Source organism: Mesoplodon densirostris, chromosome 7, assembly GCF_025265405.1.
Source record: "Mesoplodon densirostris isolate mMesDen1 chromosome 7, mMesDen1 primary haplotype, whole genome shotgun sequence".
NCBI classification, from domain to species: domain Eukaryota; kingdom Metazoa; phylum Chordata; class Mammalia; order Artiodactyla; family Ziphiidae; genus Mesoplodon; species Mesoplodon densirostris.
The window spans coordinates 59205113-59229521 of NC_082667.1; the positions used below are offsets into that span (position 1 = coordinate 59205113).

At 37.2% G+C, this 24409-nt stretch overlaps 1 protein-coding gene across 2 annotated transcripts in view; it reads left to right on the forward strand.

Moving 5' to 3' along the window:
* Window positions 1-24409, forward strand: part of RAB6A (RAB6A, member RAS oncogene family) — an 83858-nt gene that overhangs the window by 42512 nt on the left and 16937 nt on the right. The window contains exons 3-6 of one of the 2 annotated variants that reach the window (XM_060104342.1): window positions 3380-3433; window positions 4845-4950; window positions 6936-7047; window positions 16436-16529. In XM_060104342.1, the coding sequence (XP_059960325.1) occupies window positions 3380-3433; window positions 4845-4950; window positions 6936-7047; window positions 16436-16529 (366 nt within the window). Of the gene's footprint in view, window positions 1-3379; window positions 3434-4844; window positions 4951-5016; window positions 5123-6935; window positions 7048-16435; window positions 16530-24409 lie in introns of both variants that reach the window. The other variant, XM_060104341.1, reaches the window with a different exon arrangement.

A 24409-nucleotide genomic window follows, 5' to 3' on the forward strand; every position in this document is an offset into this window, starting at 1 on the left:
ACGATTAGTTTCCCAGCCATCTCCTTTCTTTTCTTCCTGTTGTTGGCTTAATTCTTACAGCTGATCGACTTCTATGCTGTAGTAGCTCAGCTTGGAATAAAATTAACTAAAAAGAAGAGTAACGACAGGATGTTTTTCAGGTTAATCTTGATCTTTATGAGTTCAGTGGTATAAGTGATGCCCCAAAACTAGGATAGTACAGTGCAAGGAGGGGACTGTTGTACATTTTATCATAAAGTCTGACTTTGTACTAATTGTAAAAACATTTATATGTCTTGACTGTGAGATCTGAAAATGCTTGTTTCTATTTATAGGCATTAAAAATTATTTTGGGCTGTTTATAACAAACATAAAATAACATTGATAAGTGACATGAGAATTTTTTTTCATGTAAAAGAAGTCTAAAGGTAGTGTGTTTCAGTGCTTGTGTGGCAGCTCCATGGTCATCCAGGACCAAGACTCCTTCTTTCTTTTTAACCTGATCTAATATATGACTTCCATATTGAAATTTGCCTCATGGTTACTGAATGGTTCTTGGAGTTCCAGCCTTGGTAGCCACAGTTCAGGAAGAAAGACGGAAGAAAGGGGGGAAAAAACAACGTACCTCCCAACTGAGTTAACCCCATTTATTTAAAGTTCAAAGAAGCCTGGAAAATGTAATTTTTTTCATGGGAAAAGTATGGTTTTAAGTAAATGTTTGGTTGTGTTAGTAAGGAAGAAGGGGTAGATGGATATTTGTGTAGGTAGTTAACTACCTCTGCCACACTGTCTGAGTAAATGAGGTTCTACTGGTGAGATTTCTTAAATGCAGCTATGCCACTCCTGTACACTCCTGAGGTTTGTCAATTAGATGCTCTTGCATAGTAATTCAAGTTTATAAGCCCGTTTTCCCACCCTATGGCAGATATAATTCTCAGATTGAATGTCATAAGGTGGAATTAGTACTTAGGTTGTGTATTAGTCACATAGTTTGGGATAAAGGAGGAAGCATCGTCTTCTGTTGTTGTTTGTTTTAAAATACAAGTCTGTGTGAAATGGAAATCAACAAAACTACTCAAAAAAAATAAAGGAGACCTAATTAAATGGAGAGACATCCCAGGTAAATCAATCAGAAAACTTAATATTGTTAAGATGTCAGTACCAACCACCCAAAGCAATCTACAAATTCAGTGCAATCCCTATCAAAATTCCTACTGCGATTTTTGTAGAAATGAAAGACCTGATCCTAATTCACCAAGATATTAATAGCCAAGGTATTATTGAAAAAGAAAAATAAAGTTAGAGGACTCACACTTCCCAATTTCAAAATTTCCTACAAAGCTACAGTAATTAAAACAGTGTGGTAATGGCATAGGGTAGACATACAGACCAATGGAATAGGATGGAGAACCTATAAATAAATATATATATCCCTTGACAATTGATTTTCAGTAGAGGCACCAGGCCCAACCTACAGAATAGGGGGAAATATTTGAAAGTTACATATCTGATAAAGATTTAATATCCAGAATATATAAAGAACTCCTACAAATCAAAAACAAAATGACAAACTCAATTTAAAGATAGGCAAAGGACTGAATAGACATTTCTCCAGAGAGGATATACAGATGACCAATAAACACATGAAAGCATGAAAAGATGTTTAGCATCATTAGTCATTAGAAAAATGCAAATCAAAACCACAGTAACATTTCACTTCACACCCACTAGGATGGCTATTTATATAGAAAAGGGAAAATAGGAATATATCACTAGTGGGACTTTAAAATAGTGCAGCTGCTGTAGAAACTTTCCTCACAAAGTTAAGTAGAATTACCATATGGCCCAGCAATTTTACTCGTAGGTATATACCAAAAAGAATTGAAAACAGGAACTCATAGTAGCCAAAAGTGTCCATCAATAGATGAATGGATAAACAAATTGTCATATATCCATACATTGTAATTTGGTATTGCTTAATGGGTACAAAGTTTCTGTTTGGGGTGGTGAAAAAGTTTTGTAAATAGTGTTGACAGTTGTACAGTTGTGAATGTAATTAATGCCATTAAATTATACACCTAAAATTCGTTAAAATGTCAAATTTTATGACAATTTAAAAATAAAACGTATATTTTATTTTTTTTAGAAAGTTTTTTTAAAAATATTTATTTATTTGGCTGTGCCGGGTCTTAGTTGCAGCATGCGGAATCTTTGTTGCCATGTGTAGGATCTTCACTGTGGCATGCGGCGTCTTTTTAGTTGTGGCATGTGGGATCTTTAGTTGCGGCATGTAGGATCTCGTTCCCCGACCAGGGATCAAACCCGTGCCCCCTGCATTGGGAGTGCAGAGTCTTAGCCACTGGACCACCAGAGAAGTCCCAAAACCTATCTTTAAAAAATCACATCAGTGTCAGTGTAGGTTCATCAGTCATAACAAATGTACTACCACTCCAGTAGGGGATGTTGACAATAGGAGATGCTATGCATATGTGGAGGCAGGGGGAAAAGGGGAATCTCTGTACCTTCCTTTCAGTTTTGCTATGAACCTAAAACTACTCTTAAACCCTCTTAACCATTTTTTTAAAAGACTTTTTTAAAGAGCAGTCGTGTATTTTATCACAATTTAAAAAATTTTACATGTATGTATAAAGTGTATATAAAAATATATAATGTGGGCTTCTCTGGTGGCGCAGTGGTTGAGAGTCCGCCTCCCGTTGCAGGGGACACGGGTTCGTGCCCCGGTCCGGGAAGATCCCACATGCCGCGGAGTGGCTGGGCTCATGAGCCATGGCCGCTGGGCCTGCACGTCCAGAGCCTGTGCTCCGCAACGGGAGAGGCCACAGCAGTGAGAGGCCCACATACCGCAAAAAAAAATTAAATTAAATTAAATTAAAATTAAAAAAATATATATATAATGTATGTGAATATATATGATATATGAAATGTATAAAATATGTATATAAAGATAGATTTTTAAAGTATATATAAATATAAAGCAAATATAGAAGTATATGTTAGAAAGAGTTGGACTTTTATTCCCAACTCCACAGCAGAAGCTTTGTGTCTTTAGACAAGTTATTTTACTTCTCCAAACCCCAATATTGTTATGTATAAAATAAAAATAATGATGCTACTAGCTACTTTGTAGAGATGTATTAGCATTAGAGATGATCATGTAAAGGGCCTAAAAGAATCTCTAATACATAGCAAGTGCTCAGTAGCTAGAAGCCATTATCACTGAAGATTTTGTTCATTTTTATTTGGCTATGATATGTTTATATGTTTATTCATTATTTCTTCCACAATCATAATTCCCACTTGAACCCTAAACTGCTGACTGCCATTAAACTATTACTATTTTTAACTTCTTTGTTTTGTTTTGTTTTGTTTTGTTTTACAGGCAACAATTGGTATTGACTTTTTATCAAAAACAATGTACTTAGAGGATCGAACAGTGAGTAATGTTTTCAGTGTGCAATTTTCTGCAACACTCCAGGATAGAAAATTATGATCAAAACTATAATCAATGATTGTCACCATAAGAAGTACTTAGCAAAGTTGCCAAAGTTAGTTTACAGGCCTTGAGAAAAACTGTTATTATAGAGTGAGTAGTACTTAGCACTTTGAGTTTTTTATCCCCGAGTAGAATCCAAAGGGGAGAGAAAGCTGTTATTTGTAAAACTCTGATGGCCCTAGGCTTGTTAAACAAAATTTTGTCTTGATTTGGAAAATTATAACAAATAGCATTGAGATAAGACTATTTTCATGAAGAAATTAGAGTTGCTAAAGACCTTTTGAATACCACTCTTGAGGCATTCAAAAAGATTTCATTTGAATATCACACAATTTGTGAACTTCAAGGTTTTATTTGTCAGAATATGATATGTACCAAAGTGACTATGAATAGAAAAAAGTAATGTGTATTTACTTGTTAGATTTTTGTCTTCCATCTTTTGGAATACTCCTCTTAAGTGCAGTATAAATCCTGTATTCTAGCCTGCTATCCCTTGAAGAGATTCCTGTCACCTAAACAGTGACTCTCTTAAATGCATTATTTGGGGATCTATACCCAAAAAAGTTATCTCTAATGCTATTTCTTATAAGTTTGTGAGTTTTTTTCTTTTGGATGTTCTCTTTTATGTTTTAACATATAGCATTTTATTTCTTAAAATTTGAAAACAGAAGCTGCTTTATGATGGTAAGAGAACTTAATGCTTGTTTTCAGGCTTTTCTTCCTGGAATGTAGATGTGAAAAAGTAAGAAAGTAAAGATATTTTTATGTAGGGTTGCAAAAAGATATTTCTCCTTTTTGCTAGATTATAGACAGTGTTCTAGGAAGAAATGTGTGGGAGAAGCATAAGCACAGTAGTCAGAGATCCAATTTCAAAGTGTTCTGGATCCAATAGAGAAAAGAGACATTTTATTTTAGTTTCAGAGAGGCTTGCAGAAAAGCATTATTTCCTTTTCTCTGATAGCCTGAGCTGCTCACTGACATTTACCTTTGTTTTTCCCTTTTATGCTCATTATTTGAACATCAGCAGTCTACTTTTGCTCTCCGGAACACATAGGATTCAAAGAGAGGTTACAGGGAGGGGAAAAAAAAGGAAGCTGTACTTCTGATTCTGTGAAATCTTTCATATTGCCATTTTTTTCAGTTATGTACCTTCAGGGCAAGCCAAATTTAAATATTATTCCCTTTTGAAAAAGGAAAGGAGTTTTGTGTTATTTTCATTCCTCACATCCCTGTAACCTTTTGCATGAGTTTCCTTTTTACCTCCTTGCCACCCTCCTCCCTTTAAAAACATTATTTCTTTTTAGTATGAGTTTGGGTTTTTTTTTTTTATTTATTTTTTCCCATCCCACAGATCAGGCTGCAGCTATGGGATACTGCGGGTCAGGAACGTTTCCGTAGCCTCATTCCCAGTTACATCCGTGATTCTGCTGCAGCCGTAGTAGTTTACGATATCACAAGTAGGTATTTTGCAACGGGTTGACCTTTCTTATTTTTCTTGCTTGTTTGACTGATTTTATTGTTAGGTACGATTGCAATTATGGGACACAGCAGGTCAAGAGCGGTTCAGGAGCTTGATTCCTAGCTACATTCGTGACTCCACTGTGGCAGTTGTTGTTTATGATATCACAAGTGAGTGGGGGGAATTATGCATTTCTAATCTTTCAACCTTTAGCTTAGTTGCATGCATGTTCTTGTCTTGTGCTTGTTTTCTATACTGGCATGTAAAAATGAGTTTTATCATAGCAAACCTTATCACAGGCCAGCTAGGTCAGAGTATTTGCTTTGGTGCTTGTACCAATATGCTTTATTTCTACTGTGCCAGGTTTTTTTGCCCTGTAATTTTTCCTTTAGGTCTAATTACGAATCCTCTCCAAGGCTTTCTTAGTATCCTATTATCCCTACACCATAATTATGGTTGGAAGAATGTCTCCTTTTTTATTTAACTTGATCTCAGATTTCTCTAAAATAAAATAATCTGCATTTAAGTCTCTTGCCAAGTTCTCCAGATCCTTCAAGGCTTCTGTTGAGACTGTTAAAAGCTTCTGCTAGCCAACTTTTCTCTGCTTTCCCCTTCCAGCCATCCTCTCTCTATAGAGGAAGGCAGAGAAAACATAATGTGCAGTTTTCTATTAATCATTTTCATTTGAATGAAATCTGGATTCTCTGACTTATTTACTTGGTTGCTAACGAATTATACTTTCATTTCTCTCCAAGAAAAAAATTTAAATGGGAGACTAAAAAAAGTAATGGTCTTCCTTTTTCTTTTCCTTCAAGACTGACTAATAATGCCTTTGGCTTTTTAAGTGACTGTAAATTTTGAATGGAGCACTGGTGACTGACAGGGAAATGCTATCTGATTAAAATTGTCTTTGTGAATCAGTTTGTGATATATTAGGCAATATTAAGCATCATTCCATATAGTGCTCCATAATTTATAGGAAGACCAGGATAGTACCACATCTTGGACTTCTTTAAAAACATCTTATATAAACAATCTACTGATTTGAGCTAGTAATATTATTAGTGTACATTTTTGCATATTTGCTCAACCAGAAATCATACCTACTTAACAATAATTACAATGGCAGAATTATAAGAGGTTTGCATTCAGAGACTTCTTTTTTTTTGGTTAGTTGCCAACTGCAGTCTTTCTTTTCTTGAAGCTTTTCTTTGGGTTGCTACTTGTTTTAAAAATGTATGTTCATTATTGTGCATTCACAAGTTTTGCAGCTTTAAAATGTTTGTGCTTACTTTAACCAAATCAAGTAAAACCTGGTATATTTTTCTTTGAAATTTGTGCACATGCCATTAAAATATTAGCAAGTTGTTTTCTTTAGCTGCTGTAAGATGTATTGAAGTACTCTACTTAGAATCCAGGGCTAGAAAAGATGGATTTTTTTATAAGTGATTTTGGTACATTAAACAAATAAACTTCAAGTTAAAGTGATCACAAACTGAATAAGCAATGCAAACAATGGTGTTGAAAGCTATTTAAAGGCTTTACAAATTTTGTGGATGTGTTGGGACTTACTGGCTGACATACTTTTGGAGATGCTTTCTTTGTCATGTTTGGTATGTTTAAGTGATCAAAAAAGCATTGTGGCAACATGACACCATATTATCTGCCATAGCTGTCCTTACATTAAAAATTTTTTTTTTCAATTACATATAGTACATTATACTCACTTGGTCATGTCCAAAAATTTTAAACTATTATAAAAGGTACCTTAAGGACTTTACTATTGTGATTTGTTTAGATCATTGATATTTATATTCAGATAAAATGGAGTTATGTTGCAGGCACATTAAAAGTGGGTCCTAATGTGCCAACCCCCTTCCAACTTCCAGTACTTTTTTTTTCCTTTTTTTCTTTGTTTGGTCCTTCACTTGGGGCGGCACTTGCAATAACACTAATCTCTCTGTCCACCCTCCTATATACCAGATGTTAACTCATTCCAGCAAACTACAAAGTGGATTGATGATGTCAGAACAGAAAGAGGAAGTGATGTTATCATCATGCTAGTAGGAAATAAAACAGATCTTGCTGACAAGAGGTATGGAATGATTTCATATTTGTATGGAATGTTTGATTTCTTTGTTAAGCAGCCTGTTATTTTTGTTAGTGAAAAATAGCTTTAAAAGGAGACATGTTTAATCCTTAATTTTATACCCCTGCCCCTTTTCTTTAGTGTGGGGACCTGAAATAGAAAGGTAAACATTAAACTCAGTCCTGCGAACTCCCTGGCGGTCCAGTGGTTAGGACTCTGTGCTTTCACTGCCGAGGACCCAGGTTCAATCCCTGGTCAGGGTACTAAGATCCTCCAAGCTGAGCAGCACGGCCCACCAGCCCTCTCCCCCGCCCCCCACACAATAAAACACACATTAGGGCTTCCCTGGTGGCACAGTGGCTAAGAATCTGCCTGCCAATGCAGGGGACACAGATTCAAGCCCTGGTCTGGGAAGATCCCACATGCCACAGAGCAACTAAGCCTGTGCCCCACAACTACTGAGCCTGTACTTTAGAGCCCCGCGTGCCTAGAGCCCGTGCTCCGCAACAAGAGAGGCCACCGCAGTGAGAAGCCCGCACACTGCAACCAAGAGTAAACCCTCACTCACTGCAACTAGAGAAAGCCCGCGAGCAGCAAGACCCAACGCAGCCAAAAATAAATAGATAAAATAAGTAAATTCATTAAAAAAAAAAACCCGTTAAACTCAGTCCTTAAAGGAAACTAAACTTATTGGGTTTGTGTAAGCTCGTGTGTAAATAACTCTTGTACAAGATTGTTTACACATGAAGCTGATAACTATTTTGCATTTTTTAGGGCTCATAAATATGAGCAGTGTTCTGTTAAAGAACAAAATGTTTTATAAATCCTATCTTTAAAAAAGTATTCGTTATGATTAAATGCACACTCTTTTGGTAGTCTTCTTATAAATGTTCATTATAATTCAGTGGTGTAGTTTTTTCTTTTCTTTTCTTTTCTTTTTCTTAATTGTATGGTTGAGCCAGACTGTGAGGTTGAACTGAATAGCTTGATTGTGATACCTTAGTCAAATGAGCAAAGACATATTCAAGTCACAGGATGTAAAATGTATTAACATTCACTGTACAACCTGTGGCTTGAATATCTGCCTTTTGCATTCCTAAGTGATCTACTGGATATTCTTTCTGCTTTAAATAGTCTTGACCATTTATTTAATATTCGAAGCTTTTACTATTTATTATTTGTTTATTCATCAGTTGGATACTGAAATTCCAGTAATGAACTTTTGCTATTAATTAAAATGTTACAAAGAAACCCAATATGTTCAAAGACATATGAAATGTTAAGCCCATTTCTGCCATGGTACCTCATTTGGAATTGGCAAGAAAGTCTTTCCTAATTTAAAAGTAAATTCAGCATATGATTTCAACTTTTCTTTATGAAAATCATTTTTTGGACATCAATTGCTATCATAAATTTTCACTATTTTATTTAGCTTCAGTATGAGAATTTGAAGATCATATAGGTATACTTCTAGTGGAGAGTCGCTAGATATCTTCACTGTTAAATAGAAAAATTGTATATCTGAATTGTTTCCCTTTATAGCCAGAGTTATCTAAAAGAATGCTTACAAGCATCTGTTCTTTTACTGCGTAATATTTGAGTATACAAATGCTAGAAACATCTAAATTATGTTTACAATAATTTTTCTTTAAGGAAATATTTGTCCATTGCTTTAGAATTACCATATTTCTCAGTAATTTTTGCCAGACTACCACCCTTCAGTTATTCACATTTAAAAGAATTAAGAATCTTAAAAAAAATTTTTTTTTTACTTTACTTTTATTTTATTTATTTATTTATTTATTTGCGGTACGTGGGCCTCTCACTGTTGTGGCCTCTCCCATTGCGGAGCACAGGCTCCAGATGCGCAGACTCAGCGGCCATGGCTCACGGGCCTAACTGCTCCGCGGCATGTGGGATCTTCCCAGACCAGGGCTCGAACCCGTGTCCCCTGCATCGGCAGGCGGACTCTCAACCACTGCGCCACCAGGGAAGCCCTTTTTTTACTTTTAAAAAGTAAAAGAATTAGAGTTTTGTTCGTTCCACTAAAATAATTGGGGTGGGGTCATCTATTTTTATTATTTAAATTTTAATGTAATAGTTGCAGGATTTTTTTTTAATTGAAGTGTAGTTGATTTGCAGTGTTTCAGGTATATAGCAAAATGATTCAGTTATACATATATATATGTATTTATCCTTTTTCAGATTCTTTTCCATTATAGACTATTACAAGACATTGAATATAGTTCCCTGTGCTACATAGTAGGTCCTTGGTATTTTTCTGTTTTACACACAGTAGTGTGTATCTATTAATCCCGAATTCCCAATAAAATAATTTTTAAATGAGTAAAAGTTTTAAATTTTTTTAAAAAGCATTAAAAGAAAATCTTTTGGGAGTGGGTGGCCTTTTATAAACATGACGTGGAATCCTAAAGCCATAAAGGGAAAGATTGATAAGTTTGAACACATAAATATAAAGATCATATTCACCTATTAGGTTAGCCATTATTAGGAAGATTAATAATGCACAGTATCATCAAGAGTCTGAATAAACAAACACTGAAACTGTAACTAATCTTTAGAGGAAACGGTTTAACGTATCAGTATTTAAAATACTTATTGACTCAAATCCACCTCCAGTAACTTATTCCACAGATATACCACAGAAATGTGAAAAGATGAACATACAAGAATTATTATTACATTATTTATAATATTAAATAATTAAAATCAGTCTAAATGACTGCTAGTTATAGTAGCATTTTATAAATGAAATTCTTCTAGCCACTAAAAAAATGAGAAGAATTTATTGCTGTCTAATACGTGAAGCTTAAAAAAAAAACTTGATCAGTGTGTATACATGAATCCTTTTTGTTTTAAAAATACATATATACACACACACCATCCTATATATATATATATAGACATCTTTCCTTTGGCCTAGAACAAATCTGCATAAGCATACATGAACTTAACTGTAGTTATCTTTGGGAAGAAAGTGGGATTATAGAGGAGTTTATTGTAATGATTGGTCTTTTAAAAATTACTTTTGTAATCAGAAAAAAAAATTTTTAATAAAAGCAGTTCAGGAGCTTCCCTGGTGGTGCAGTGGTTGCGAGTCCACCTGCCGATGCAGGGGACACGGGTTTGTGCCCCGGTCCGGGAAGATCCTACATGCCGCGGAGCAGCTGGGCCCGTGAGCCATGGCCACTGAGCCTGTGCGTCCGGAGCCTGTGCTCCGCGATGGGAGAGGCCACAACAGTGAGAGGCCCGCGTACCGCCAAAAAAAAGGCAGCTCAAAGTTAAATGACTTTACCACTTTCTCTGACAATTAAATATTTTTTTCGGGACTTCCCTGGTGGCGCAGTTGTTAAGAATATGCCTGCCAATGCAGGAGACACGGGTTCAATCCCTGGTCCAGGAAGATCCCACATGCCTCAGAGCAACTAAGCCCGTGTGCCACAACTACTGAGCCTGTGCTCTAGACCCTGCGAGCCACAACTACTGATCCCGCGTGCCACAACTACTGAAGCCCGTGCTCCTACAGCTTGTGCTCTGCAACAAGAGAAGCCACTGCAATGAGAAGCCCGCACACCGTGACAAGGAGTAGCCCCTGCGCACCACAACGAAGAGTAGCCCCCGCTTGCTGCAACTAGAGAAAGCCCACGTGCAGCAACAAAGACCCACTGCAACCAAAAATAAATAAATAAATAAATGAAATTTATTCTTTAAATAAATAAATAGTTTTTTCATGAAAACTTGGAGGAAAGACCAGAATATATGTTTCCATGTCTCAGCACCTAGATTCTCAGTATTCTTGATATCCCCTGTGGCCCAGTGAGTCCCAGATGTTTCAAACCTGAGAATCACTTGGTAAACATGGCTTATTAGATCTCTTTTAAGATTCTGGCTATAAAGGATCATGGTCAACCTTAAAAATTTTTTTTTTTTTTTTTTTTGCTTTATAACAAATTTAATCAGTTATACATATACATATGTTCCCATATCCCCTCCCTTTTGCGTCTCCCTCCCACCCTCCCTATCCCACCCCTCCAGGCGGTCACAAAGCACCAAGCTGATCTCCCTGTGCTATGCGGCTGCTTCCCACTAGCTATCTACCTTACGTTTGGTAGTGTATATATGTCCATGCCGCTCTTTCACTTTGTCACAGCTTACCCTTCCCCCTCCCCATATCCTCAAGTCCATTCTCTAGTAGGTCTGTGTCTTTATTCCTGTCTTACCCCTATGTTCTTCATGACATTTTTTTTTCTTAAATTCCATATATATGTGTCAGCATACAGTATTTGTCTTTCTCTTTCTGACTTAACTTCACTCTGTATGACAGACTCTAGGTCCATCCACCTCATTACAAATAGCTCAATTTCATTTCTTTTTATGGCTGAGTAATATTCCATTGTATATATGTGCCACATCTTCTTTACCCATTCATCCGATGATGGACACTTAGGTTGTTTCCATCTCCGGGCTATTGTAAATAGGGCTGCTATGAACATTTTGGTACATGTCTCTTTTTGAATTATGGTTTTCTCAGGGTATATGCCCAGTAGTGGGATTGCTGGGTCATATGGTAGTTCTATTTGTAGTTTTTTAAGGAACCTCCATACCGTTCTCCATAGTGGCTGTACCAATTCACATTCCCACCAGCAGTGCAAGAGTGTTCCTTTTTTTCCACACCCTCTCCAGCATTTATTGTTTCTAGATTTTTTGATGATGGCCATTCTGACTGGTGTGAGATGATATCTCATTGTAGTTTTGATTTGCATTTCTCTAATGAGAAAAGATGTTGAGCATCCTTTCATGTGTTTGTTGGCAGTCTGTATATCTTCTGTGGAGAAATGTCTATTTAGGTCTTCTGCCCATTTTTGGATTGGGTTGTTTGTTTTTTTGTTATTGAGCTGCATGAGCTGCTTATAAATTTTGGAGATTAATCCTTTGTCAGTTGCTTCATTTACAAATATTTTCTCCCATTCTGAGGGTTGTCTTTTGGTCTTGTTTATGGTTTCCTTTGCTGTGCAAAAGCTTTTAAGTTTCATTAGGTCCCATGTGTTTATTTTTGTCCTTATTTCCATTACTCTAGGAGGTGGGTCAAAAAGGATCTTGCTGTGATTTATGTCATAGAGTGTTCTGCCTATGTTTTCCTCTAAGAGTTTGATAGTTTCTGGCCTTACATTTAGGTCTTGAATCCATTTTGAGCTTATTTTTGTGTATGGTGTTAGGGAGTGATCTAATCTCATACTTTTACATGTCCCTATCCAGTTTGCCCAGCACCACTTATTGAAGAGACTGTCCTTTCTCCACTGTACATTCCTGCCTCCTTTATCAAAGATAAGGTGACCATATGTCCGTGGGTTTATCTCTGGGCTTTCTATCCTGTTCCATTGATCTATCTTTCTGTTTTTGTGCCAGTACCATACTGTCTTGATTACTGTAGCTTTGTAGTATAGTCTGAAGTCAGGGAGCCTGATTCCTCCAGCTCCATCAACCTTAAAATTTTTAATGTTTTTGATCCTCCTTCCAGATTCAGTTATTTTAACTAACCTTTCTAGGTGCTTCTGACAAACTCAAACCACAGTTGTGAACATTGCTATAGCTAACTTTCAACCATTTTATGGGGGTGACTTATAGTCTAAAACTAGTTAGGATTTATGCCTGGAATTCTTCACATGTAGGATTTACAGACTAATAATCATTCATTCAGGAGGTATTTGTTGAGTACCACTTATGTTTCAGAGAATGCCACTCTAGGATAGACTAGTGAACAAAAAAGACAAGTCTTCAAGGAGCTTTTATTCCAAGAATAAACCAGACAATAAATAAGTCAAAAAATACATAGTATTGGGGCTTCCCTGGTGGCGCAGTAGTTAAGAATCTGTCTGCCAGTGCAGGGGACACGGGTTCGAGCCTTGGTCCGGGAAGATCCCACATGCCGTGGAGCAGCTGAGCCCCTGCGCCACAACTACTGAGCCTGTGCTCTAGAGCCCACGAGCCACAACTACTGAGCCCGTGTGCTACAACTACCGAAGCCCGCGTGCCTAGAGCCCATGCTCTGCAACAAGAGAAGCCACCGCAATGAGAATCCCATGCACCACGACAAAGAGTAGCCCCCGCTCGCTGCAACTAGAGAAAGCCTGCGCACAACGAAGACCCAGTGCAGCAATAAATAAATAAACAAAAAAAAAAACATAGTATGTTTCGTAGTAATACATGCTAAGGGTGAAAATAAGCAGGGAAAAGGAGTATGAAATGTTAAGGGCAAGTTTGTCATGTTAGATGGAATAGCAGTAGAAGACCTCCCTGAGAAGATGATTGGTTACTTTGAGTAAAGACACTAAGGAAGTAAGGGAGTTAACTGTGCAGAGATCTTGAGGAGATAAAGGTCCTAGGCACATGGCTCAGAAAATACAAAATCACTGAGTTGGGAGTACACAGCTTTTTTGAGAGACAGCAAGGAGGCCTACATAGCTGGTAAACAGAACAATGGAAAGAGTAGTCGGCAGTGAGGTTAAATTAAAACAAAACAAGAAAAGATAATGAAGGCCAGGTCATGTAGGGCAAAGTAAAGACTTTCCGAATGAGATTGGAGGGTTTGAGCAGAGAAGTAGCTTTTCATAAGTCACTGTTTGCTCTGTTGAAAATACATAAGGGTAGCAGAGAGGAGGCTAATCTAGACTTTATTCCAAGCAAGAAATGATGATGACTTGGACCAGGATAGTGGTAGCTTTTGTGGTGACCAGTAGTCAAATTCAGATATTATGTTGAAGATAGAACTGTCAGGATATACTGATGCAATTGATGGAATGCATACAGATGGGTGGAATATGGGATGTGGGGGAAGGAGGAGTCAAGGATTACACCTAGGTTTTTGGCCTGAGTAACTGTCATTAACTGAGATAGGAGAGACTGCATAAAGAGACAGTTTGGGAGGGAATATCATGACTTGAGCTTTTGGTGATTTTAAGTATAGAATGGCTATTAGATATCCTAATAATTAGGTGTCAGGTAGGCAGTTGGATATATGAGTCTGGAGTTCAGAGCAGCAGTCCAGGCTAGATATATGCTTGAGAGGCATCAGCATATAGGTGGTATTTAAAACCATGAGACTGCACGGGGTTGCCAAGAGAGTAATTGTAGATAGAGAAGAGGTCCAAGGAGTAAGTTTTAGGGCATCTGAAATAATTGTTTTTAGGAAATTCACACTCAGAAGTGTTTGTGTTTGGGCCTAAAGGTCTGCTGCTGATTGTCAACTTACTGTCAAATTAAGAAAAAATATGTTTTTAAAAAAAATTTATACACAAATACATAGAGAATGAGTGGCTAAAACAAACAGATGTAGTAAAGCATTAATAGTTGCATTGTTCTATATAAGAATAATTTGGGGGCTTCCCTGGTGGCGCAGTGGTTAAGAATCTGCCTGCCAATGCAAGGGACATGGGTTCCAGCCCTGGCCCAGGAAGATCCCATGTGCCATGGAGCAACTAAGCCTGGGCGCCACAACTACTGAGCCTGAGCTCTAGAGCCCGCAAGTCACAACTACTGAGCCCACGTGCCACAACTCCTGAAACCTGCATGCCTAGAGCCCATGCTCCGCAACAAGAGAAGCCACAACAATTAGAAACCCGCGCACCGCAACAAATAGTAGCCCCTGCTCAGTGCAACTAAAGAAAGCCCGTGCACAGCAACAAAGACCCAACACAGCCATAAATAAATAAATAAATAAATAAATAAATAAATAAATAAAAATTTTAAAAAAAGAATAATTTTATTTTTAGAGAGTGGAGAAATTCAAGAATAACATCTTCTTGTAAACAAGAAGACAGTGGAATCTAGTACGTAGGTATAAGTTTGGGGAATAAGGACAGTTCCTCCATAGTAGTAGGATTAGACAGACAGAGAGTATAAAAGGCACACACATAGGTAGATTGGAAGATAGATATGGTGGGAGCTTGTAGAAATTCTCGTGCATTGCTTTGGTGTTCTGTGTTGTAGGAAGCAGGATTTATCAGCTGATGGCTTAGATCCATTTAGTTAGAATAGTTGCATATTTATTAAACACCTATGTGATTGCTAGGCACTAGGAACACCAAGATAAACAGGATAGTTCTGCACCTGAAGAGCTCACAGCTTGAGAGACACTGCTAATTATGATGTACTACAAAATTCCCTGTAAAAGAAGTACTAATTTGACTCACTTGTTCCACTTACAGAAATCCACAAAATCCAACCTAAAGAAATGATCCAAAGTCACAAAGCACAAAGATGTTCATAGCAACATTTTTCACAGTAGTGTATTGGGTTGGCCCAAAAGTTCATTCGGGTTTTTCCATAACATCTTATGGAAAACCCAAATGAACTTTTGGGCCAACCCAATAAAATTTGAAAACAACATACATTTCTAACAGTTTGAGACTGGTTACATAAATTATGACAGTAAATTGACAAATTGTCTAGCCATAAAAAGTTATTTTACATAAAAGTTTTTAATCACAAAGCTAAATGCTAAAGCTAAGAGAAAATAGCATGCTATTAAGATTTTTAAAATTAAAAAAATACAAGATGGGCTTCCCTGGTGGCGCAGTGGTTGAGAGTCCGCCTGCCGATGCAGGGGACACGGGTTCGTGCCCCGGTCTGGGAGGATCCCACGTGCCGCGGAGCGGCTGGGCCCGTGAGCCATGGCCGCTGAGCCTGTGCTTCTGGAGCCTGTGCTCCGCAACAGGAGAGGCCACAGCAGTGAGAGGCCCGCGTATCGCAAAAAAAAAACAAAAAACAAGATGAGCTCAGCAGGTAAAAGCAAATCACTAAAAAATGCCTTTATAAAAACATTTTGTCAGATATAACATACACACAGAAGTGCACAGATTTTTTTATTGAAGTATAGTTGATTTACAATGTGTTAATTTCTGCTGTACAGCAAAGTGATTCAGTTATACATATATATACATTCTTTTATATATTCTTTTCCATTATGGTCTATCATAATATTAAATATAGTTCCCTATGCCATACAGTAGGACCTTGTTGTTTAATCCATTCTCTATTTACTAGTTTGCATCTGCTAACAAACTCCCACTTCATCCCTCCCTCCCCGCAGCAACCACAAGTTTGTTCTCTATGTCTGTGAGTCTGTTTCTGTTTCATAAAAGTTCATTTGTGTCATATTTTAATTCCACATATAAGTGATGTTGTATGGTGTTTGTCTTTCTCTTTCTGACCTAAGTGCACAAATTTCAAGTGTATTGCAGCTTGATAAATTTTCAAACTAGTCTTGCCTGTATAACCAGCACCAGATCAAGAAAAGTTTTTTTCGGAACCTTGTTTATAATCTTTATATCATTATCTTTCAAAAAGATGAGTTTATCTTTTTTATTTTCTACAGGCAAGTGTCAATTGAGGAAGGAGAGAGGAAAGCCAAAGAGCTGAATGTTATGTTTATTGAAACTAGTGCAAAAGCAGGATATAATGTAAAGCAGGTAAGTGTTTTTTCATTATGGGTGAGTTGAGGTTATCAAATTGAAAAAACATAAAATAATTGTGTGAGTTTTCTATTCTCTAGTGTAAGATATTCTTCCATTTGGCAATAGCAGGCCTCATTAATTAGCGACATATCACAATGAACAGTGAAAAATCTAAATGTGGCATAGTTTGGGAAAAAGAGAAAAGACTTGCCAAACTTTTTAGATTGTTCATAGGACACGTATTTCATTTTGATTACAAGATTATGATTATAAGATGATTGCTAGGTTGTAAACTCACCATACACTCACTAAATCCCAACTGCATTGTTTCAAGGTAAATTTTCCTTATTTTAGTGTTTGATAGTAAGATTATGATAAAGCAGGTATTTGCTTTCAGGCATGGTATTTTGCTTGTTGTTGTAAAAATACATTCTGGTTACTTTGTCCTTAATAAACTGCTGGTGTTTTAACAGAGTTTATAACAGGAGTGTTTTGGGGATAGGAAAATATGGGGAGATCTCACATTGTCAAACTGTTTTCTAAAAGATGGGGTAACCAAAAACTTACCTGCTTAATTCTTCAGGGCTACGTGTCATGAGTAGTGGTCCCAGATTTATAAGATTTACCTCCCAATAAATTATTTTTTAAATTCTACATTATCAGTAGAGGGATAAAGTAAAATCCTTGAAACTGAATAAGTAGAGCTTTATGAAAAATTCTCTATATTGTTTTCAATTTTGATTGTCCCATCTCTCTTTGCCTTGAAACATATGTAAGTAATACTGAATTGTCACTAATTCCCTCCTCCTAGTATACTGTTTCATGGCTCCATATCTTTGTTCTTTTTGCTTAGAATACTCATTTTCTTCTTTTCTGACTGATACCTAGTCATCCTTTTAAGTGTCAGTTTAGATGTCAGCTCTTTAGAGAAATTTTCTCTGACATTCTCCACCATACCTCCAGTTATTATGATCTAGATATTATCATTTAGTGATACATGACTCTCTTCTGTGTTTCCATAGATCCTTGACTCCTGTGAAACCACTGTCATAGAACTTACCACATTATATTGAAAATAGCTCTCCCATCAAAATTATATATTCTCAGACCTGCCCATGTATTTGGAATTTATTAAAGAGTTTGAGTAGGGTAGGATGAATTAGAAGATTGGGACTGACATATATACACTACTATGTGTATAATATAGATAACTAATGAGAACCTACTGTATAGCACAGGGAACTCTACTCAGTGCTCTGTTGTGACCTAAGTGGGGAGGAAATCTAAAAGAGTAGATATATGTATATGTATGACTGATTAACTTTGCTGTACAGCAAGAAACTAACACAACATTGTAAAGCAACTATACTCTAATAAAAATTAATTTTAAAAGAAGGATTTGGGCTTCCCTGGTGGCGCAGTGGTTGAGAGTCCACCTGCCGATGCAGGGGACACGGGTTCGTGCCCCGGTCCGGGAAAATTCCACATGCCGCGGAGCGGCTGGGCCCGTGAGCCATGGCCGCTGAGCCTGTGCGTCTGGAGCCTGTGCTCCGCAACGGGAGAAGCCACAGCGGTGAGAGGCCCGCATACCGCAAAAAAAAAAAAAAAAAAAGAAGGGTTTGAAAAATAGAAGTTGCCATAATATTATCATATGTCACTGCTCTAAGACAAAGCAATGGTAGCTTCATCTAGCTTTCTCTATTATAGACACTTTGATAAGGATATGAAATAGTTGCTTATATATTAGTATATGGGCTTCTCCAGGATATCTTTCAGTCTGGGTTAATGTCTAAAGAAAGGGTTACTATGGCCCCCTAGTCCTGACCCTAAGTAATCTCATAGGTTTAGAAGCTCTGAAATCATCAGCATACAGTAGGCACCAGTATCTTCATGACATTTAATTGCTTCCAAGTTTAGATAACTCCTAGGATGTTAAGAATATCGGGTATATCATTCATTTGTTATTTTATAAGCACATAATTTTTTAACAGCTTTATTGAGGTATAATTTACATACCACAAAATTCACTTGTTTTAAGTGTATGATTCAGTTATTTTTAGTGAGTTTACATCATTGTGCAGCCATCATCATAATTCGATTTTAGAACATTTTCATCACTAGGCATGTAATTTTTCCTAAAAGCCTGACCCATACAGACAGATATTGCTAGCCATTGGTAATGAAGAGAGACTTCTTTTACAAAACAGTCTTATCCTGAATTCAAAATCCATTTCCTACTTTTTTATTTCTCCTTATTTAGATGATATGTCTGAACATGTCCCTGATTCTACTGGGACTTGATTTTATTATTTTTTAAATATAAATGTGACCAAAATTACTGTTTTCAAACTTTGGAATAGATCTGCCTTTTAATTTTTTGTAGCTTCCTTCTTTTTTTTTAAAATAAATTTATTTATTTATATTTTAAATTTTGGCTGCATTGGGTCTTTGTTGCTGTGCACGGGCTTTCTCTAGTTGTGGAAGCAGGGGCTACTCTTTGTTGCGGTGCACGGGCTTCTCACTGCGGTGGCTTCTCTTGTTGCGGAGCATGGGCTCTAGGCACGTAGGCTTCAGTAGTTGTGGCATGTGGGCTCTAGAGCACAGGCTCAGTAGTTGTGGCGCACAGGCTTAGTTGCTCCGCAGCATGTGGGATCTTCCTGGACCAGGGCTCAAACCTGTGTCCCCCTGCATTGGCAGGCAGATTCTTAACCACTGCGCCACCAGGGAAGTCCCGTAGCTTCCTTCTTAACTCACAAAAACCATTACTTTTCATTTTCTAGAGAGTACCACAGTATATTCGAATTTTATTTCAATATTTAGAGAACTATGCTTTGTCAACTCATGTAATTTAGTTAAGGAAGAAAGAAATCCTGGGACCCCCACATTCCCATGAGATAATGAAACCAAAAGAGAATTAAAATCTGACGTTAATAAGCACATTTAAATAACAGGTTAAAAATCTTCCCCTTTTAACTGTCAGTAGTTCATCATATAGAATACATTTCTGTCATGTGTGAATACATTTCTGTCATGTGCAAAAATTACTGATTTTAAGTATTAGCTAAGAAATAAATCATATTTTTTATAGATTGTCTATTCCTTGAATCAGTTTTTATAAAGGAGCTTAAGAACTAATTAACTAGAGTATCATTAAAAAACTTATTTAAATGACCAGAAATGGAAGAAGTGTTTGTCTTTTTTCTTTTAGTTGCACTACAAATCACTCCAGTGTTTAAAAAAAAAAAAAGCCTTTGATACCACTTGATATATTAGCTATATAGAAAAATTCAAATTTTCCTAAGTAAAATCTAAATCAAACCTGCCAAATAACCATTGCCCAATTCTTGACTCTGGACAATGCACCTTGTGTGGTTGGAGTTCAGTGCTTATTTTGCAAATCTAATGTTTACCATGCCATTGGAAACTTTGGCAATAGGGGAAAAAATGTGACAAGTTTTCTCCAAGACAGATGTTTTTGAAACCCATACAGTTTACCATTGAGGCTAAATGTATTTTTCCTCCACCTTGCTGTCTTTGGTAGAGAGTAGAGTACTTTATATCCAAACAAAGATAAGAAAGGATAGAGGTTTTAGAATGGCAAATTGTACCTAGGAATATCTCCTAGGATTAGAGAATTGTTTAATGGTTCTCAACTTTAATATGCATAGTTATCTGAAAGTTTATATACTGGTTCCTGAGGCATGACTCCTGGATATTGATCAGTAAGTCTAGGCTAGTGTCCTAAAGTCTACATTTTTAATAAGAATCCCAGGGAATTTCTCATGCAAACTGTACTTTGTAAAAAGACACAGGAAGCCGTAGAGATGGTTTGGCAAGTATGTCAGATCTATTCAGTTTGATAATTGTTTGAACGAGTATTGATTCCGTACCCCTGCTAGATACAGAAGACAGGCTTATTACACTCAAACTGCTCAATCTTTTGTAGAAGCCAAATTCAGATTACAGGGAATTAAATGTCATGTATCTGAGTGTCAAAAACTCTTGTCTTCATAAAGTAACAGGACAAATGTAGTGAAACCCGGAAGCTCTTGTGATTTGCTCGTATTCACAACTTAGAACTAGTCGTTTAGATACCAAGTCTTATTGATTCTACTTTTCCCATTGCTGTATTAAGGCCCTTGTCTATTGCCTTGCCTGCTACCATAGCTTATTAACTGGTATCGGCCTCCAACCTTGCACTACTTTAGTTTACTCTCCATCCTGCTACCAGAGTGATTGTTTTAAAATGCACATCTGATCTTGGAGAGGCAGTAATGAGCTGTGTCTTGAAGTGAGATCTGAGTTCCCTGCCTAAGAATTGAACCTGGGTAACCTGGGTGAAAACCAGGAATCCTAGTCCACCAGGGGCTAGGGGCTAGAGGCTAGAAGCAGAGTTCCCCTGGTTCTTGCCTCCATTTGAAAGCAAGAATGTTTCAAGGAGGCAAAAACTGTAAAAACAGGTGCAAAGGTGCTTTGCAATGACCTAGAGGGGTGGGATAGGGAGGATGGGAGGGAGGCTCAAGAGGGAGGGGATACGGGGACATGTGTATGCATATGGCTGATTCGCGTTGTTGTGCAACAGAAACTAACACAGTATTGTGAAGCAATTATACTCCAATAAATATCTACTAAAAAATGTACCCTTGTAATAATCAAAAGCAAGTTAAATGTTGATGATATATTCATTTGGGCCAAAAAATTGGCAAAAATTATAAAAATTGCAAGAACCCATAATTGGCAAGAAGATGAGGAAATTTCCTCATTTTAGTTAATTCCTCATGTTAAGTTATTGGTGCAGCCTTTCTCAAGAACTATTTTGCAATAAATGTATAAGGCCTTAAAAAAAAAAAAGATGCAAAGTTTATTATTAAAGGCAGAGCACAACAAGTGGGAGAGCACACAGAGGAACAGTTTAGTTAAGACAGAAACAGGGCAGAGACACACATACCCGGAGAGAAAGGATGTGCATGTCCTCCCTAATGAGAAGGAGTGCAGTAAAGAGGGGCTTAAGTCATTTATATAGGGCAGTTCTTCTGGGTCTTTGTTTACCTTTGGCCAATTATCTGGTTTCTTTTTCAACACCTGACCTGCCCTAGGACCCTCCCCAACATGTTTGTGCAACTTTTTTCCAAGATGGATTCCAGCCCAGAGGCCTATGGGGGGGCCTTGGCATCACCTATTCTGCAGTGGTGACCCCTCCTTTTTGACCCACAAGGAGCCTTTCCGCACATGTGCAATGTCTCCCTTGCCCCAAGGATGGGAAATATATGACCTCTTGAAATTTTACTCAGACAGAGTTTAGCCCCTCTCTGTTCCTGCCATGACTGTTATCTTAAAGTGTCCTCAGGAGACAAAGCCTGGCTATTTACCCTGTTTCTGTTGTTATTTCTATTTTGAAGTACAAACAGGAGGCTGGTTGTAAATATCTAACCTGGAGCCCACCTATCTCCTGTCTCAGGAAATGCACATAGGAGGCTAATTGTAAGTGTGTCCAGCCTGAAGCCCATCTTTTTTTTTTTTTTTTTTTTTTTTTGCGGTATGCGGGCCTCTCACTGTTGTGGCCTCCCCCGTTGCGGAGCACAGGCTCCGGACGCGCAGGCTCAGCGGCCATGGCCCACGGGCCCAGCCGCTCCACGGCATATGGGATCCTCCCAGACCGGGGCACGAACCCGTATCCCCTGCATCGGCAGGCGGACTCTCAACCACTTGCGCCACCAGGGAGGCCCAGCCCATGTTTTTCTTGCCCTAAGAAACGTAAACAGGAGGCCAGTTATAAATGCCTAGCCTGGAGCCCATCTATCTCCTGCCTCAGATCTGCTTAGGTTACATCTGTGAGTTTTATCCTGAATTTTAAGCAAACTCCTTAGTATGCTACACCCTGCTGTTCAGAATCTTTGATCTGGCCCCTCCATACATCACTGTCCTGTTCTTTGGCCACTACATACCCATACAATACTTCTTAAAGTGCCCCAAGTTTACTGTGTTCTCACATTTCCATTGTATGTGATTGTCCTTCTTTCTAAAACACTATTTCTTCCATCTGCTATTTGTAATTAAAAACTCAGTTTAAACATAATCAAATTTAGATTAAGTGCTTTTCCTATCTGTTGTAGTAGCACCCTTTTTTACTTTTAATATTGAAGTTTTTTGTCAATTCTGCCTCCCATTAGACTGAACTCAGTAAACGTTCATTGAATGAAAGAATAATATACTGTATTTATTTAATGAGCTTGAGTCTGTCTTAAGAATTTTCTAAGCTGGACTGAACAAGCTTAGAGAATCTAGGTTACATGGGGAATTGTCCTTCATTCAGTATTTTGACTGCAACTTAGGTATAGATACGTTGAGTTTCTTTTAATTCAGCTATACTTTTATTGAACTTTTTTTTCCATTAGTTTATTGAGATAAACATTTATGTATAGTGAAATGCACACATCTTGAGTTTACAATTAGATGAATTTTGTTAAAAGTATATATAAATATAATGACCACACTAATGAAGATATAGAAATATGTTGTTTAATTTCCAAATATTTGGGACATTTCTAGATATTTTATTGTTATGGCTTCTAATTTAATTCTGTTGTGATCAGAGAATATACTCTGTAACATTTTAGTCATTTGTAATTTATTGAGACTTGTTTTATGGCCTAACATGTGGCCTGTCTTGGTGAATGTTCCATGTACACTGGAAAAGAATGTCTTTCTGCACTTGTCAGATACAGCGTTCCATAAATAATATAAATGAGGCCAAATCTTAGATAGCACAGTTAATAGGCTTGTTCAAATCTTAGATAGCCTTAGTAATTTTGGAGGGTAGTGAGAAGGGGCTATTAAAATCTACAACAGCAATATTTGTATCATGTGTTTTGTATATAGTTCAGTCAGCTTTCTTCTTTTTTTCCTTCGCCATGTGGGATTTTAGTTCCCGGACCAGGGATTGAACCCAGGGCCTTGGCAGTGAGAGCACGGAGTCCTAACCACTGGTCGCCAGGGAATTCCCTAGTTCTGTCAGCTTTTACTTCATGTGTTTTGAAGTTCTGTTTTGGGGTGCATATATATTAGCATTGTTAACTGTCCTCCTAATGTGTTGACTTTTTTAATGTTAAGAAATACTGCTCTTTATCTCTAATAATATTCCTTTTCTTTATCTGATCTTAATATGGCCGCACCAGCTCTCTAATTGCTTATTGTTCATTTGGTATATCTTTTTCTTTGTAAAGTGGGTCTCTTGTAGATGGCATACGGTTGGACCTCCCTTTTTTTTTCTCCAGTCTGAAAATCTCTGCCTTTTAATTGGAGTGTTTGGTTTATTTAGATTTAATGTAGTAGGACTTATGTCTACCATTTGTTCTTTGTTTTCTGCTTGTCCCTCTTTCATTTTTGTTTTTATCAAATATTTTTATATTGTGTTTTAATTCCTCTTTTGATCTTTAGCTAAATTTTTTCATAACCTTTTTAGTGGATGCTTAGGGGTTAAGCTAGCGTTAATATTTTACCATTTCATGTGAAATTATGCACACTGTCCTTCGTGTTATTGTCACATTTTATATTTACATATATTATAAACCTCCATAATAAACATTTAAATTTTTCCTTTAAACAGTAACTAAGAGAAGAAAAAAGATAATATTTTCTATTTATCCATATATTTATCATTTCCAGTGCTCTTCATTCCTAATTATAGATCTGAGTTTCACCTGGTATTTTTCTTTAGCCAAAATAACTTTCTTTACTGTTTCTTATAGGGGTATCCTGGTGATAAATTCTCTCTGCTTTCACATACTCCATAAGGCCATTTGAAGAATAATCTTGAAGAACATTTTGCTAGTTTTTGAATTTGGGGTTGACAGATTTTTTTCTTCCAATACTTTAAAGATGCCTTTCGATTGTCT